The sequence below is a fragment of the Delphinapterus leucas genome, chromosome 16 (genome assembly GCF_059928025.1).
Source record: "Delphinapterus leucas isolate spDelLeu-1000000601 "Yukka" chromosome 16, BTC_Dleu_Yukka2, whole genome shotgun sequence".
Lineage (NCBI taxonomy): Eukaryota > Metazoa > Chordata > Mammalia > Artiodactyla > Monodontidae > Delphinapterus > Delphinapterus leucas.
In genome coordinates this window covers 33,759,186-33,777,419 of record NC_143144.1, presented here as the reverse complement: position 1 = coordinate 33,777,419, position 18,234 = coordinate 33,759,186, and the positions used below count along the sequence as shown (strand labels likewise).

At 49.1% G+C, this 18,234-nt stretch overlaps 1 protein-coding gene across 5 annotated transcripts in view; it reads right to left on the bottom strand.

Moving 5' to 3' along the window:
* The window catches only part of TSPAN14 (tetraspanin 14), a 55,042-nt gene that overhangs the window by 26,516 nt on the left and 10,292 nt on the right, over positions 1 to 18,234 (bottom strand). The window contains exons 1-2 of one of the 5 annotated variants that reach the window (XM_089897778.1): positions 2,021 to 2,309; positions 1,826 to 1,923 (exon numbers count right to left, since the gene is read on the bottom strand). In XM_089897778.1, the coding sequence (XP_089753904.1) occupies positions 1,826 to 1,906 (81 nt within the window). In that variant the 5' untranslated portion in view covers positions 1,907 to 1,923; positions 2,021 to 2,309. Of the gene's footprint in view, positions 1 to 1,825; positions 1,924 to 2,016; positions 2,310 to 18,234 lie in introns of those variants that run through there. The other 4 variants (XM_022591017.3, XM_022591016.3, XM_089897777.1 and 1 more) reach the window with 4 other exon arrangements.

The window sequence follows — 18,234 nt, the reverse complement described above, 5'->3', positions numbered from 1 at the left end:
TTGAGATAAATCATCAGGGGGTGATGCTGGAAAAACAAGGGTGAAAGGCTGAGAGATCCTGGTAAGCCGGCCTCGATGTCAAAAGTTCCAGTCCAAATAGGAAATGCCAAAATCCTCAGTAGAGGTAAATGTGGCATCATGACCACTTACCCTGTCCCTCCTTCTCCATCAGGCCCCACCCAGACACTAGCAGCAGACTCGACGCTTGTATTAAATGAGGTTTTAAAACCCTCTGGGCACGGTCATGTCACCGTGCTCTCCTGCACAGAATCAATGTCTGCCTCCCCCTGGACCAATGCCACTGACATGCTCTGATATCTCCCTTAAGCCCTTGACCAGTTCCAGCCGGTACCCAATTGCTCCTCTTTAAGGCAAGAGTCCTTGAAAGAACTGTCATGAGTCACTGGTCTCCACTTTCTCATGTCCCATGGGCTCCTGGACCAACTCCAGGTGGGTTTCCATCCCCAGCAGTTCTGGTCAAGGTCATACCCTCCACCTTGTCAAAGCCAATGTCAATTTTCTGTCCTCATCCTACTCCTCTCTACATGAAGGGCTTCCTCTCAAGGCTTCCACGACACAAAATCTCCTGGTCTTCCTTTTACCTCAGGCCACTCACTCACTCACAGCCAACCTTGGAGAGGACTTTCCTCCTCAACCCCACCTCTAGCATCCCCACCTCAATATTCAGACCCCTCCTCTCCTCAGTCAATACACTCTCCTTCGATGATCTGGTCACCCCTTCCTCTGATGGTGGCCAAGACTTTCATCTCCAGGATGGCCACTGGTACGGGACACTGACATGTCCATGTGGCTGGCTAAGAGGCCATTCAAACCCTTCTGCCCCAAATGCCCATCTCAGAACATGGGACCACCGTCCATGCCTTCACTCTGCAGAATCACTCCAAAATCAGATGATACCATCCAACTTATAACCTACCAAGAGTTACTGACAGAAGTAGAATTCCAGCTACTTACTGGGAACCATACAGTCCTGCATGACCTGGCTTCTTCATGCCCATGTCCTCACCTGTGTCCCCTGTGCCCTGTACTCACTCAGCTCCAGCCACATGCCCTTCTTTTTGCTTCTTGCACATGCCAAGTTCATTCCTGCCTCAGGACCTCTGCACATGCTGCTCTCCCTACTGGAGCTTTCTTCCCAAGACCCCATATAGCTGTGTCTTCACTAGTACTCAGGTCTCAGCCCACAAGCCACCTCTCCTTAGAATGTGCTTCCCAACCACCCTGGCCAAGCAGCTTCACCCTCCCTGCTCTGAGGCTCAGTAGGCTAACACCCCTTCTGATTGAACACCAGCACCACAAGGACAGGGTTTTACTCCCCTTGTCCACCCTTACCTCCCAGAGCCCAGGACAAGGCCTGGCCCACAGTCCAATGTGCACAAAGGACCCGGCAGCTGATGTCTCATTGGGGCATTCCTGGGGTGTGGATGGAGGGAAACGGACACGCATCTGGGTCAGAGCCCCATCTTCCTAAACCCCCACGGCTGGGGTAGGGCCCCTTAATCTAGTCTTCAATCACCTTGGCCTTCCCCATCACAGCACCTGACGGTCTACTTTATAATTTATTGGGTTGGCCAAAAAGTTTGTTCTGGTTTTTCCGTTTTGAATGGAACTGGATTTTCCAGTTTTTTGAACAAACTTTTTGGTCAACCCAATACTTGTCACTGGTTTCATGAGGGCAGGACCCTGACTGTCAGCCACCTCACCCAGAGCCTCACGGGGCTCTGGCAAATCAAAAAAACATGAAGAAGCATGATTTACTAATTAAGGACTACGCCAGGGAACATGGTTGCTCTCATCCACTCACCCAGAAGACGATGTTGTAGCTGAAAAGGAGGTACTTGTACCAGCAGCTGACCTCGGCGTTGGAGTATCTATAATAGTGCATCTTCTGAGAAGCAGGATCTGTGGAGAGAGGAGGAGTGATGAGACAGCTGGTTCAGTTTGGAAACATCTCCCCAAAACCTGCTCCCCAAGGGAAGAGCAAAGGCAAGATACAGACTCAGGCTCCAGAAATCCCCAAATGGTCCCCTGTGCTCTTTTACTAGTCCAGACGTGGGTTTACTATCAATGGCAGCTACAAGTTAGACAAAAATCAGGTGAAGTCAACTTTCCATAAACAGCCAAAAGAATAAGAGGAGAATTTTTGAAAGAATGGAGAATGGTGATTTTTAAAAAGTGTGTTCTAAATACCAGGACTTCTGCTGGGAACCTTCCCAAACATTATGTCATCACCTCTCCATTGGGTTGATTTCCCCACTTCCTGATGGGGAAACAGGAGTTCAGAAAGGTCATGTGACTTGCCCAACAGCAAGACAAAAACAACAGGGCCCAGGATCTAAACCAAGGCGGGGTGGGGGGGGTGGGGGGGTGGGGGGGGTGGGGGGGTGGGGTTGGGGGTTCCCCACAGTCCACATTCTTTCCACCCACGGCTACCTGGGGCAGAGCAGCCAGGAGTCGAGGGAACCAAAGGAAGAAATGAGGGCTTGACCACTGAGAGCCGCGCTTAGGAAGAAGAGATGAAAGGGCGGGTCTGGACGTGACCTAACAGTGACCAGTCAGGAAAAGCCATATTTGTTCATCTAACATTTTCTGAGACAACCTCCCAAGCTCACCCTCAAAGGGTAAGGAAGACAGAGCACCCTGGCCCGGGCAGGGAGATCCTGTGAGCCCACAGCAGCCAGCCCTCACAGCATTGCCCCTTCCTCTGCCACCTACCAGGACCACTGTTTTGGCCTCCTGGGGCTGCAGTAAAGCTTGGATTATAGAACACTGAACTGCACAGGGTGAAGGAGGGGCCACTCTTTTTTTATCTGTGTCCATCCACCAAAGCCTGCACAAACGAGGGTGCCCTCAAAGGGGAATGAATTCCGAGGGCCTGGCCCACCTTTACTATGTTCCTTTTTGAACCCCAATGGCAACCTAGGTGAACCCTTAACTCCTCCATTATCCCCTGCTGTCAAACAGTGGCTGAATGGTGGGGAAGGAGGCAGGTGCCTGCCTCAAGCTGACCCCCAGGGTGGGATCTAAGGCTCACGGGGAATGCTCCCCCCCACCCCCTATTCGCCCCACTCCCCAGGGTGAGGAGAGGAACAAGATGAAACCCAGAGCCTAAGGCAAAAACAAACAAGGCTACTCTGGCAGTGGGGAGACAAACCACCCGCAACTGCCAACAAGAGACCAGCTTCTGTGCCTTGCTGTGGAGCAGCCACGGCAAAATCCCTTCCTGTAAGGTGGCCTCGGTGGCCTGGCCACTGGTCTGTAACGTTCTGAGAAAGTGTTGCCAAGCAGGGACATGAAAACCACATCCTTCTGGAAACGGGTGCTCTGACTGCTCCACCATCCTTCCCACAGAGCAGAACCAACAGGCAGAGCCTGGACACCACCATCCACTGGCTCCCCTCCCTCCAGGAGCAATGGGAGCGTGGTCAAGGCCCAGCTGGGAGTGCAGGCCTGCCTGGCCTCAAACCTAGCCAGGGAGGGGCAGTGACCCAGCAGCCCCATGCCCACTTCCCCATCCCACCAGCAGAGCAGCAATTCTACAAAACTGCCCTCCAAGAATGCGTGTGAACACAGCCCCAGGTAATGAGGGACAATACTGGACACAAGGACACACAGGAGGCCTGAACACAGCCTGGGCCACACAGGGTGGCTGCAGGGAGAGGAAAAGGAGCTCTCAGGCAGAGATTCCTTCCTTCAGCAACATGACCTGACCTGGGCAAGCGTCTGCCTCTCAGGGCCTCAGCATCCTCAACTAAAATGGGGCCTTAACGACTGATTCCTAATGTCACAGGAGATCAGCCAGCAGCATCAAAATGACTTACTCTAAACACAGATTTCTGGATATTCTGATAAGCAGGTCTGGGTTGGGGCCAAGAATCTCCGGTTTTGACAAATTCCCCAGGTGATTCCTGCCATGCCTAATGGACGAGGTATCAGCTTGGGCGCAGAAGGCTGTAGTCCCTCTGGGGATCTTGCAAAGGTGGAAGGACCTTGTCAGCTGTACTTGCAGCACAGAGACTGGGAGTGCAGTAGTGATGGCTCCTGGTAAGCAATTAACTAAAAGTAACCAAAATTCACCCACTTGTGTTTCGCAGAGTACAAAACCCCAAAGCACTGGTTTGTCTTCCTAGCTGCAGATGAGTGAATTAATCCACACAGGAAAATTTTTTTAAATCTAAAACTCAAGTAAGTTTAAGACAGAGAACAGCCAGCTTGGCTGGAAATGACCTATGAGGCAGAAAAATGTTTAAGTGGTAGAAACCCCGTTCTTTGTATGGACAAGACAATCCTGCTCCTTGGAAGGCCAAATGCACCTCCCCATCTGTGCATCCTAAAGAAGCCAGAAAGTGGATGGCCGTGCCCTCCATGGAACTGGGCCCCAGAGACTGGGGAGGGCTGCTCAGGCATGGTACCCGAATGTTCAGGAATCCAAGAGGGCGCTCCTTGGCCATCATTTAACCTAAGCATAGTAAAGAACTCTCCCCAGAGCTCTGAAGCAGTAAACAAAGCCAGGCTCCCTTCTTTCTCCTTGGTCTTGGCTCCACAAAGAAGCCAGCTAATTAGCACTGGCCTGTATGCTTTCCACAGCACTGCAGACCTCATCCCTACCGGCTTGCCCAGGGCCTCTGAAAAACGATGACCCTGAGGTGACACAGGGACTCTCCATGTGGAGATCCCTGGTCTCCTTCAGCTCCAGCCAGGTAAGCAGGGAGAACATGGAAAGGCCACAGGGATCTCCTTGGCACACAGGCTGCAGGGAGCCTGTGCTCTGGAATGTGGATTCTCTGCAGCGGGCTGCTTTTCTCACCATCTGCTCCCCTCTCCTCCACTGGGCTCCCAGGGTCTCACCCCAACAAAGACTCACAACCAGGAAATAACTCTGCTTTCACAGATGTCAGGGTCCGAACCCACACCCAGAGAATCTCAACAACCATGACGTAAACCCCAAGCCCTCACTCCCTGGTAACTTAAACACTCGAAACTATACCAGCCAGGTCCATGCCAGGGAATGATCAGAAAGAAACACCCTAATCATCCATCAGATGATGTGTCACACTCAGATATGTCCCCTTACATGCCTGCCACCCCCCTCCCCCGCCACAGCACTCGCACGAGGACTGTGCCGTTTGTGTTGGACCAAAATAACCTTATGAGGTCTTGGAGCAGGGTGTCTCAATGACACTTATTTCCCCATTCCAACCCACAGAAGAGGAAACTGTTGACAGGAAACCGTTTAGTCTTTCTTCACCCACTTGTTTATTCCTCCTCCCCATGGGAAGAGAAGGCACTCAACGAACCAGGAGGTGAGGAGAGTGACCCCAGCCCGTATTTCACCTAAGGAGCAGGGAGGAAAGGCTGCCTCTCACTCCTGACCTGCTCGCTCTGTTCTGGGACCAGGAGGTGGAGAAGCAGGTCCTGAACTTCAGCCAGAAGATCCAGGTCTCCACACAGGCAAGTCCCAGAATTTAAATGGAAGGAGGTAACAGTTAGACCTGTTTGGACCCTAGCCTAAGCCACATCCTCCAACGCAGGGCCTTGGGTTTGGGGGGGAATGAAGCCAATGAGCATCTGAGGTCTGGCTTGGCAGCTTCAGAACCTCAGTGAAGGAGAAAAGACTGTTGAGTGCCCCGCAGCCACCAGCCTGAGGTGTTACCCGAAATTTACCAAGGACCAAAGAACAGAAGGCGATGAGGACAGCGGCGCTGAAACCAAAACCAGATCTGACCCAAAAGTTAGCCAAAGTGACTCCAGAGTGACTGTGGTCCCTGACTTCTCACCTCCTTTGGTCACCCTAGTCACGTCAGAGGAAGGCAGAACTCAGCTCTCTACCAGCTAACCAATTAACACCAAGACCATTTACCCTAAAATACATACACAGACTAAGAACTTTGCCTCCTAACAGAAGATGAATAAACTTTTCACAAATACTAATTACCACCACAATTGAGAAGAATCTCCAAAAGCTATTTTGTGTTTTTTGCATAGAAAACAATTATCAGAAAAATTTAATTCCAAGTCCACAAACTGTCTCAACTCCAAAAGTTATCAAAACAGAATAAAGCATTTATGTGGCAAATAGGAGGCATGTGTTTGTCAAAACATCAACTTCTTAAAACAAGGGGGAAAGTCAGGATTATTTTAAGTGTTGAGATAGCTCGTTTGCGATCAGAGAGGAACTGGATAACACACTAAAACCAATCTAAATATTAAAGGCTACATGTACACACACACGCACACACACACACGCACCAATCTCCTTCACTTTTGAGCCAACAGGAAAACACAATCAAAAGTACAAAAATATCAGTATAAAACAGGTAAGTTTTAAAATTCCCATACAATTAAAAGTAACATTAAAATTAAAAAGGAAACACAAATGATAAGCTACCTGCAGCTGCAGCTATTATGACAAAGGGTAAATACTACCTGCAACATATAAAAATTCATACTTTAGTCGATTTACAAAGTTGTGTTAGTTTCTGCTGTACAGCAAGGTAATTTTCCATTATGGTTTATTGCAGGATATTTTCCGTTATGGTTTATTGCAGGATATTGAATATAGTTCCCTGTGCTATACAGTAGGACCTTGTTGTTTGTCTATTTTATATGTACTAGTTTGTATCTGCTAATCCCGAACTCCTAATTTATCCGTCCCCCACCCCCTTGCCCCTTTAGTGAACATGAGTTTGTTTTCTATGTCAAAAAAAAAGAAAAGAAAAAATTCATACTTAACAAAAGATCCTAGTTTTAGACAAAGGATACGGGCGTTATACTGAAATGGAAGGACAATACAATTCATCAATGGAAAAATATTCATAGTCACTGGAAATGAAACTTAAAGACAACCCGCACATAGTGTTTTACACTTTTTAGTTTAACAAAATCACCACCACTATTGCTGGCAAGCCACGGTGAGGCTAGTGCATGCATACCTTGCTGGCATGGGAGTAAACTGTTACTAACTCTTTGGTAAGCGATACAGTTACAGACATTCAAATTCAAAAAAAAAAAAGACCCTTAATCCAGTAAACTCATGACTCAGAATTTGCCTCAAGGAAAGAAACCAAAAGAAGAAAAACAATATGAGTTAAGTATGAAATCTAAACATGCTGGTCTGCAATTATAAAACAATTTGTAAGCATGTGGTCAAAGGTCAAAGTGGAAACTAAAAGCGTGAAAATGGTTTCATGGGTTGGTAGACATACAAGTGATTTTCTAAAAAGGTTTTCATCATCGCACTTACCATTACCATCTTTGTATTAAAAATATAAACTGAGGGTCTTCCCTGGTGGTGCAGTGGTTAAGAATCCGCCTGCCAATGCAGGGGACACGGGTTCGAGCCCTGGTCCGGGAAGATCCCACATGCCGTGGAGCAACTAAGCCCGTGCACCACAACTACTGAGCCTGCACGCCACAACTACTGAAGCCCACGTGCCTAGAGCCTGTGCTCCGCAACAAGAGAAGTCACCGCAATGAGAAGCCTGTGCACCGCAACGATGAGTAGCCCCCACTCGCCGCAACTGGCACACAGCAACAAAGACCCAACGCAGCCAAAAATAAATAAATAAATACATTTATAAAAAATAAAATAAATAAAATTTAAAAAAATAAACAGAGGCCACTGCTGGTGGAGGATGCTGGCCCCCCAAGTGTGATGACCTCTGTAGGCAAAGTAAACAGGGCTCGTCTACTTTGGGATATTAACTTGTAAGATTCCTTCCTCTTCCCTCTTCCTCCCACCACTTTATTTAATTTAAAAAGTAGCACACGCTCAACTGTAAAATACTTGGACAATTCAGAAGTGTGCAAAGGGAATTGGCAATGAGAAGTCAATGGCTTTCAAATTTTTTACGATAGCTCACAGTAAGAAGCACATTTAACAATCAATCCAGGGCACACATAGTTACATGCACCCCTGAGTTTTGTGAAACAGGACTTCCCCTTATCACAGGCCATGTGTTCTAGATTTGCTGTTGCTTTAATTTTTTTCAAAACTGTCCCTGCACATAATCTACTAATCAGCGACTGTAAAAGCTGTGTTGAGAAACACAGCAGATCCCAGGTCGCAGGGCCAGGCCTTGCCCTTTCCAGGGACTCCCTCAACTTCTAGCTGGTCTTGACGTTAACTTCCCAAATATCTCTTAGAAATTTCTGTATATGATATGTTTGTCTTACCATGATTACTTTTCCTAGACAACTTTTTGTTCTCTGGAGTTAATAATTCTTATTTTTCTGTTTGTTTAATTTTCTATGAATTTATTAATAGTCAACCCCAAATTCAATGCCAGTTGTCCAAATCTCCTCTCAATAAGTTCACTCACATAAGATGTCCTACTTCTAGTTCTTCCAGAAGAAACCTCTCCTGGAATCCTCTGAGCGGCTTTAATCTGGACTGGGTCCCAGAGCTCCCTTTTGCCTCATTTGGAATACAGCCTACGAGAGAGCCAGTCTTTGTTCACCTTCGTGGAGGAAATCTTCAGGGCAAAAGGGAAGTTTTTCAGACCCTGTATGTCTGAAAACATCTTTATTTTACCTTCATTTCTGAATAAAAGTTTGGCTGTGTATAGAATTCTAGGTTGGGAGTCAATTCTACTGAGAATAATGAAGGCATCGCCCTACCTATATTCCAGGGTATTGAGAAGGCTGAAACCACTCAGATTCCTGATCTTTGTAGTTAACCTGTTCCTTTCTCTCTGTAAACTTGTAGGATCATCCCTTTCTCCCCAGCACGCTGACATTTCAGGGTACTGGTCTATCTTCATCCACTTGGCTGAACATCTGATGAGTCCGTACAATATGGAAACCTCTATCTTTCTAGGAAATTTTTTTCTGGATGATTTTCCCACTTGCATTTTTCTCTGTTCTCTCTTTCTGCAGCTCCTATATTAATGGATATGGGAACCCGGGCTGATGCCTTAAATTTCTTACCTCTTGTGCTCTATTATCCATCTCTTCATCTTTCTTGTCTATTTTCTGGAAGACTCTTTCAATTTTATAATAATTCTAATTATTCTAGTAATTCTGATATTTTTGCTCTGCTCTTACTCTTTTAAACTTTTAATACTTTTTTGTTTTCTAAATGTTCCTTTTGTATAGTATCCTATTCATATTTCATAGATATAATATTTCTCTTATCTCTCTGAGAAAATGTCTAATTTTTTTCAAAATATTCTCTCTAAATAGAATATTTATTTCAAGTTTCCTTCTCCCCCCTACTTGTTTTGCTTCCTTTCATGTTAGGTACTTTCTTCAGATATTAGCAATCCTTGGTAATCCTCATGACTAAGAATAGATGCCTAAGAACTGACTAGTAGCACTGAGTTCTTGGGCAGGTGAGTTTCTGTGCAGGGAGATCTGGCTGGGCCATCTGCTAAAGATGTCATCAGCATCTTTAGTTCTTTCCTCTTAGGCCGGTCAGGTTCCCCAGTGAAGTGTCTTTTAATCTCCTGCCTGAAAGGTAAGGGGCTGGCTGTCAGTGTTCTAGAAGCCAAGTGGGATAAAAGGCTGGGGAATGGAGGTAGTCTTCATATGAACCTCCCAGAACACCTGGAGTCTCCCAGGCCCTTGGTTTTTCCTTCAGCAGAAGGAATCTCCAATGTCCAGCTAAAGGGAAGAAGCAGTCACCAAGCACCACTGAGAAAGGAAAGGGCTCTAACCACATCAACTGCTTTCAAACAATTCTTATATTTAGCCACCTCTGATGCTCCTCCCCCGCAAACCCCCCTAAAATAATAATATGGTGACACCAACTCCTACATTTCAAACTGAGCCCCTCACCCATCTAATTATTGGTTTGCAAATTTTTTCTTGCTGTTGTTTCCTTTCCCATTCTCCCTGTCCTCGTAGATTGATTGCTTTTTAAAAATTCCCTTTATCTTAACTTTTGTGGGGTTTTAGGATAAAATAAAATTAGGTGTGTCCACTCAATCCATCATTTTTACATGGATCTCTAGGATGACTTCAAAATTTTTTTAATTGCCATCTTTTTACTGAGCAAAGTCAAAAAACAGGAAGTATAATTTATAAGCATATAAAAGAAAGGACAAATGAGATTTTGCAGATGTAATCAAGATAAATAATCAATTTACTTAAAATAGGGAAACTGAGTGGGTCCAGTATAATTACATGAGCCCTTAAAAGCAGAGCTTTCTCCCAGCTGAGGGCAGAAGTAGTCAGAGAGATTCCAAGCATGAGAAGGATGCAATGCATTGTTGCTGGATCTGAGACAGAGGAGCCACATACAAGGACCAGAGAGAGGCTCCAGGAATTGAGGGTAGCCCTGGTTGACAGCAAGGAAACAGGACCTCAGCTCTACAACAAACAGCAAGGAACTAGGTTCTGCCCCAGAACCTCTTCTGAATGCAGCCTGCCTACCCCTTGATTTGGGCCATGTAAGACCCCTAAGCAAAGAACCCAGCTGAACTATGCTGACCTGGACAACACCATCCACCCATATCCTGAGCTAGAACCCAAGTTATCCTGCTGGCTCCCCCTGCCTCATTCTCCAGACTCAGCCATTCACCAAGATTCAACCTTTCTACCTGGACTTCGAGGCTCCCAGTACTTGTACCTGCCCACAGGCCCATCCCAGGGAAGGGCAGCCATATTCCCAATGGAGCTGGGAACCCTGCTACACCTCCAAACAGCACACCTTAGGCCCTGGACTTTCCAGGTCCTCAGTACCCACTGGGTACTGGCCGCAGGAACAGGGAGGCCCAAGGGGAGAAGTCTAGGAGGAGACAGGTGACTTTCAAGGGAAATGGGTTCCAGTAGGAGAGATGGTCACAAAGGCAGGCCAGAGTAGGCTGCCTCACTGCCCATGGGAATCACACACAGGAAGGACATCATGCCTCAGCCCTGGGGCACCGCCACCCTGAGAGGGGAAGGAGGGGTCAGGTCCACGGGCTCCCCACTCAGCTCTGACTCACCCTCAGAAGTGTCTAAGTCCTCCCCTAACCCATACCCCTCAGGACCCAACTCCCCATACTCAGAGTCTGCCAGAAACAGTGCAAGGTTGGACATGGTGGCAGCAGCCACTCACAGGGGTCTGGAAGTTTGACTCTTCACTATGGGAAGACACTACAAAGCCAGCCAGGCATTAGGGTGGGCCACCGTCCCTTATCACAGGGTCACAAGCACAGGCCCTGCCACACAGGTGTGGGAGAAGGGAGGTTCCCAGAGTTCAGAGACCCTCAGGCCCTTGACTGCTGGACCTGGGATAGCCTCCAGGTGGAGGTCCAGGAAAGCCTAGGCCACCAGCTCTGAGCCCCACCAGGCTCTCCAACGGGCCTAGGATTCTAAGTGCTGTATGAATTGGCTTCCTGTATGAAACTCTGTTCTTAGCAAACACGGCATTATGAGCTTCCACCACCAAAAACCCACAACCCCAAACCTGCTGAGTTTGAGGAGCACCAAGGGGCCCCTCACTAATCTGGTGAGGAGACATCTGTCTACCTCAGTGCTGTCACCAGGGAAGAAGCTGAGGGAGCGAGGGATGTAGGTCAGAGGAGGGAAGTGGGGAGGTGAGGGCTCAGCGGGAAAAATGCTGGGCCTGGAATGGAGGTCACCTAATGCAGCGATTTTCAAACTTACTATTTTTATTACTTTTCAAGCTACAAGAGCTTTTGTACAAAGAGACTCTGACCCAGAAACCCAGCATGGAGGTGGGCATAGCAGGTCTCTTCAAGTGGCTGGTGGAAAGGGGAGGCTCCATGAGCTACACACTTGAAAATGACTGGCCTGGTCCAGCTGATCCCAAATTCCACAGAACAGGAGAATCACTCAAGGAGCTTTTTCCAAACTGCACATAGAGACTAGTTTAATAGGACTGTGACAGACCTGGAAATTCACATTTTTAAGAGCTGTCCTTCACAGCCGTCAGTTTGAAGGGACCCCCACTGGCCCAGTCTGGAACAATGTGAGTGTCAAAATAAACAATAATACTAATACATTTTAACTCATTGAATAAAGTAAGAATCCATTCTAATATATATAAATGGATAAATAAACAAGTGGAGGAGAAGGGAAAGTTCTTTACAGCAGAATGATAAATGTAAAATTAATGTAATTAAATCATTGCCACTCAGCAACCACAACAGAAATAACTGATAATGGGTTTTCAGTCTGTTCAGGCTGTTATAACAAAACACCAGACTGGACAAAATACCACAGACCAGGCAGCTTCTAAAGCACAGAAGTTTATTCCTGACAGTTCTGGAGGCTAGGAAGCCCAAGATTAAGGCGCCAGCATGGTCAGGCAAGGGTCTCATCCTGGTTCAAAGCTGGCACTTTTTCACCATGTCCTCAGAAGATGGAGCAGCAAGGGAGTCCTGTGGGGTCTCTTGTAAGGGCACTAATACTATTCTTGAGGGCTCCACCACCATGACCTAAGCACCTCCCAAAGGCCCCACATCCTAACATCATCAAACCAGGCACTAGAATTTCAATATGTGAACTGGGGCAGGGGATGACACAAAAACATTCAGTAAACAGGTTCTAAAACCAGTTGATCAAAGTTTGATGAGAAAGCAGCATGTTTACATAGTCTCAAAGTATCTCCCCATAGGACACTTACTAATTACAAAGAACATAATAGTAGCTCAGCAGTGGAGAAACCCAGCAGATACCGCCTTAACCAAGTGACCACCACTGTCATCACTAGTAATGAGGTCCTCAAGCCAACATCCATCCCTCCTGAAAGGATACACTGAGGACACACCACAAAATGCATAACCCGAGTCTTATCTTGACGAAAGATCAAAAAACAAACAAAACAAATGAAGGCAGAGTCTACAAAATAACTCACCTCCAGTAAAATGTAGAATTTGTGGCCATTTTCCTTTAAACAAACAAACAAAAAAACATTTGGGCAACTAACAAGTCTGGGGCCCAAACACAGGTCTTGAAGATGATTCACCAGGAAGCTTACTCAACTGCTCAGGCAGCACCAGGGCGGTGCCTGCCCACCCAGGTGAGGCAGGGCCAGGTCACCCACAGCTGCTGCCCCCCAGCCTCTCAAAAGGCTGTGGGGAAGGAGGCCTGGCACCGTCCCGGCCTCCCAGCTGCCCTCCCTCTGCTGCTGCAGGTGAAGCCGCCTGCTCACGTGAGGATGGGGAGCCCTGCTGTCATGGTGTACGGCACCTTGTGCCCCGATAATCACAGCAGGCCTGTTTCTGAAAACCTAAGTGCACACAAAATGTCTACACCCAGAAGCCAGGTGCACACAAGACGTGGTAATCTGGACCCAGTTTACAGCAACATCCTCAGCATGGACAAGAACCCATGAGGCCTATGTGCTGTGACCTCCAGACCTCAGGACCCAGAGGCCTGGACCCTCTGTCCACCCTGAGGTTCCCCACGAAGGGCCTAAGCCAAGGCCAAGGCGCGACTGAAGCCAAGGGCACAGCAATCCACCAGTGCCCTAACTCACTCTGCGAGCCCCTGGGGGAAAGGCTTTTGCTGTGGGAGATGAACACCTCAGGACCTGTTTCTACATGTCCCGGCACCTGCTGCGTGCCAGGCACCTAGAATGGGGCTGTGGACACCAAGAACTCGAGTGAGACCCGTGCCCAATGCAGGGGGCTCAGGACACGCTTCCCTCTGCTAAATGCAGTCAGGCAGGGGCAGGAGGGCAGGATGGGGCCCAGGAAGGAAGGAAGGAGGAGGCGGGAAGCTGGTCAGGAAATGTTCCCCACAGCAGTGGGTTTAACCGCTACAACCCAGCATGGTGGCAGCCAACAGTCTCAACAGAGCCCCAGTGTGGCCCCAGCTCTGGGCCAGGCCCTGAGGATGGCACCAAGACCCCACCGGTGTGGCTGCCCTTGCAGGGCTGACACAGTTGCGGTAGGGGCCACTCCTAACAGCCGCAAACATACTGAGTGACAAGTGGGCCTGCTCTCGGAGAGAAGTAAATTCTGCTCCAATAGCTGAGTCCTGGGCAGCCCTCAGGGGAGCTGCTCCGGTGCGAGGATGTGACCTGCCCGTCTAATGTAGGTGGGAAATGTTCTCTTTGCAGGGGTTGCCCTACCCCCACCCTCCTCTGCCCCAACACAAAGAAACTATATAGGAGAACTTAGAATTACACACATTTACTCCTTTTCCTCCATTTCTCCACGCCTGAAAGGCATAAAATACTGTGGCTCTAAGATATTCAAAATCTTTGTATCCAAAATTGCACAGTTCACTACAATATACTGTGTTGTAAGACAACCAACCAACCCACTTCACTCCGAGGTCAGCATTGGGAGCACCCCCTAATCCTGCCCTGGGCAGACAGGGGCTCACCAGGCCAGGGCAGAGCCTGGCTCCTGGCCTCCGAGCAAGGCAAACAGCCTGGGGTCAGGCTCACAGAGGGACGAAAGCAAAAGGTGAAGCCCGCTGGAGAAAAATAAATAAATATAACAAAGTGCATTGAAAATGTAAAAGAGAAGAGGAATAAGAGGGGTGGGGGAGGGAGAAGCAGATTTTTTTAAAAATGCAAATCGATGGTGGAACTCTACTGAAAAAAGCTGAGAAGAATCCACAAAGAGATAGAAGATTACCGGCTTAGTCCCTAAAACAGTCCCGGAAAGCCAGGGGCATCCCCAGGCCTGGGGGCCCAAGCTCACACCCACGAGCCCTCCACCCACCTCAACCAGAATGCAGGGGGAGGGCAGGCAATCCTAACGAAATCAGGAGAGTCATCTCAAACATTTTTCCGCTAAAAAAAATTAATTTACAATCCCTTTTCTGGACTATTTATTTGAACTTCAACGTCTACCAAAACACCTTTATATATAGAATGCTTTGTGTTTCTACAAAAAGCAAACAACATTTACAACCTGATTTTGATCTCCTGTCTCCCAGCTGGACGGATGGGGCGGGGCAAGTGGCACCAGATGGCCGAGGGAGGCTCTGCACCCCCTTTCACAAAAGAGGGCTCCAATTACCTCCTCGGCTCAGTGCCCCAAAGTTGACCTCGCCAGCAGGCTTCAGGGAGCCAGCTGCCCGCCAAGGCTGCTTCCACGGTCCCCAGACCCACCTCCCAGACACCGCCAGCGCCCAGGGCTACCTGCTGCAAACTGCGCGCCCCAGGGGGTGGGAGCCACGGAGCCGGAGCTGGCAGAGCCCTTTAAAGTCGGCAGCTTTAAGGAGGGCAAGAGGGTGAAGACAGCAAAACCACAAAAGAGACAGAAGAAGGTGCGAGAGTCTCAGGGTGGGGCAGGGCGGGACGAGGTGTCTGAGCCAAACTTGAAAGCGCATGAAATCACCTGGGAATCTAGTTCAAAGCGGATTCTGCGTCAGCTGCTGTGAGGCAAGTCTGCAGCGCTACAGGCTCCCAGGTGTTGCCAGTGCTGCCCAGTGACAGGCCTGTGGGCAGTACTCTGAACAGTGAGGGTGTAAGGGGCCCAAAAGAAAAGCAGTAACACTGATGGAGGGAAAAGACCTTTAAGGCAAGTCATGGGGGAAAGCCCACCCACCTAATCGTGCGTCCACTGACAGGGATGCAATCAGCTCTCTCGGAGGAATGCTTTAACTGTGGAATTTGCTCAGTATTTTAGTGCATCCCACTGGATCCTCACAGGTTATTTTTATTCCCATTTCACAGCTGTGGAAGCTACTCTAACCAAATGTTTATCAAAGCTGGACTCCCTGCCCCTTGGATATCTTCCAAGACCACAGACCTCCTGTGACACAGGGCAGAAACACACAGTCCAGAACAGTGACAAGGCTGATCCCAGCCCAGCAGACAATGGGAGGAAAGCCATGGGGCACAGGAGGCCTCCCAGGGGGTGGAGGCTGGGTGGGGAAAGGCAGATAAAGGGCCAGAAACCCGTTTTTGCCTCCTGGAATTTTTAACAAAATAAAGGCAAAATGTAAATCTAGCCGCCACCCCCAGGACCAAGTTGGATATTTAAGTACAGATGGTATCTCTGTCTTACAGGTTTTGTTTTTACTTTTAACAGCCTGGCCTCACTTTGGTGGGAAGTAAAATAAAGAGCTTTCTTTCCACCCCCAGAGGTTCACCAAAGAGGGAATGTGGTATTTCCAAGAAAAGGGTCAATGCCATTGTCTGAGGCAGGACTATTTATCAGTGGGCTCCTTGGTGCCACACTCAGCCCCTGAGGACTGGCTGTGTGCTTTTGGGCTCAGGATGGGTGGGTTTCACCATCACCAGCCCCTCAAGAACCTGAGGAAGAAATGCCCCGGGGAAGAGATGCCCTCCGTTAACCCCATCTGATGACATTTCCTCCAAAAAGGTACCCTGAGTTGGTGAGAGGGGCTCAGTGTAGCGACCAAGCATTTTGGGCTTAGATTCATAGAACTCAAAGAGTCACGGCTCAAAAACGTCCAAAGTTCATTTGAGCAACCCTTCCATTTTCCAGAGACCTACCCCCATGGAAATGAATCGCCAAGGTCACCCAGAGGGCCAGTCGCACAGCTGGGACCCAACCTCAGCCTTCTCCTTACTTCCCTGCGCTTTTCCGGAGCAGTGTGCTGCCTCAGTCACGACCTTTCCCACACTTGTTTGGGCCCAACTACCCTAAAAGCTGCATCTGTGTTTCAATGCATATGACAGCGAACTTAGCTATTTTTGCTGAGTCTTGTACAACATTTGCTGAAACAAGGGCACTCCAAGGGGTAACCCTGTCCAGGGCTGGGACTTGCTTCCTAATTTGCGAGGTTGGCTGATAAGAGTCAGATAAGACAGCCAGGCTGATCTCAAGACGGATGGGTTTTGAAAAGATCAAAAAAAAAAAAAAATGCTAAACACGAAAAAAAGTAGTGAGAGCTCCGGAGTTCTCATACCAAACAACTCTTATGTCAAAGGCAGGGGGACTACATTTCAGATTCCGGCTGCGGTTTAGAAAGCTGGAGATGTATGAGTTGGGACGGGCACACTTCCAGAAAGAGATGCCAGAGAGTAACCCTCAGCTTGGCCTGTGACCTCACACTGGGTGAAATCAGACCCCCAGGAGGAAGCTCCTTTTGCCCACCAAAAACTGGGGATGAGAGACATGCAGATGCAAAGGGGCAGGGGATGGATGGTTCCCCTCAGTTGGAGAAAAATTCCCACAACCACAGAGACCAAAAAAAAAAAACCTACTGTTTTCTCAACTACCCCTGCCACTAAATGCTAAGAGCTTTTCCTACACGACTCTTTCATGGAGAAGGACCAGGAGGTAAAGGGATCAAAATTTACACTTGGGAGTGGCTTTTTCTGCCAAAGACCAGGAGGCTGGTGCTCCCAAAGGCATCCATGAACTCGCCCTCCCCCCCATCCTTCTCCCTCTCACACACCCTCAGTGGCACAAACAGGCAAGCCCTCTCTCTGTCCCCACTGTACAAGTCAGCATCACTGTGATCCAATAAGATGCAACACCCTCTTTAAACAAACGGAAATCTCAGCACCACCGGGGAGCTGGGGATACAGCTGGGGGAAGTGACGGTACAGCCGGCAGACTGCACACCATCGGCTCAGTGGGAAGATTCATGTCGTGAGGGCTTCCGCTGGTGCTGTGCACCCGCTGCCTGCTGCCTGCCCAGCCTGCCGCCGCCTGCCTGAGATTCAAGAGCCCGGAGATGGCAGAACAAAGGAAAATGGCCGTGGCTCAGGCAGCGGGGTGGAGGGGTGGGTGGAGAGACTGCAGGCCGGCCTGCCAGCAAGCAGGCTTTTCTACAGCTGAGTGCTCCAGCGAGGCACAGGGGACACCGGGCTGAGCGCTGAGGTACAAAGGAAAATGGGGGCCTCAAGACTGACAGCTACCCAGGCACACGCCCGGCCCCCACCCAAGGGTGCAGCTGGGCGGGGAGAGCTCAGGCAGACAGCACTCCCAGAGGCAGCGGGCAGGTGGCTGATAAGACAGGCACTGGGCACCCCTGCTCCTTGCCCAGCTGCTCAGAGCTCTCACACCCAGGGGGGTTCCAGGCACAGCTAGGGGGCTTGAGGGGGGAAGGGGAATCTTGACAGAGGTACCCACAAAGGGCAGGGTCCCTCCAGATTTCCAGGGATGGGGAGCGCTGGGAGAGGGCAGGGTTGGGCTAGGCAGCTCACCCAACATCAGAGAACATGAGTGGGGCCCTGGAGTGGCTAAGATCTGTTCACTAAAGGACTTCTATTAGCATAATGGGCTCCCGCTACCAGCAACAATGGAGCCACTGGCCACCCCCTCTCCTCCTCCCCTCCCCCCAAAATAATTCACAATGGGAGGCAGCAGGAAACCAGGGCAGAGC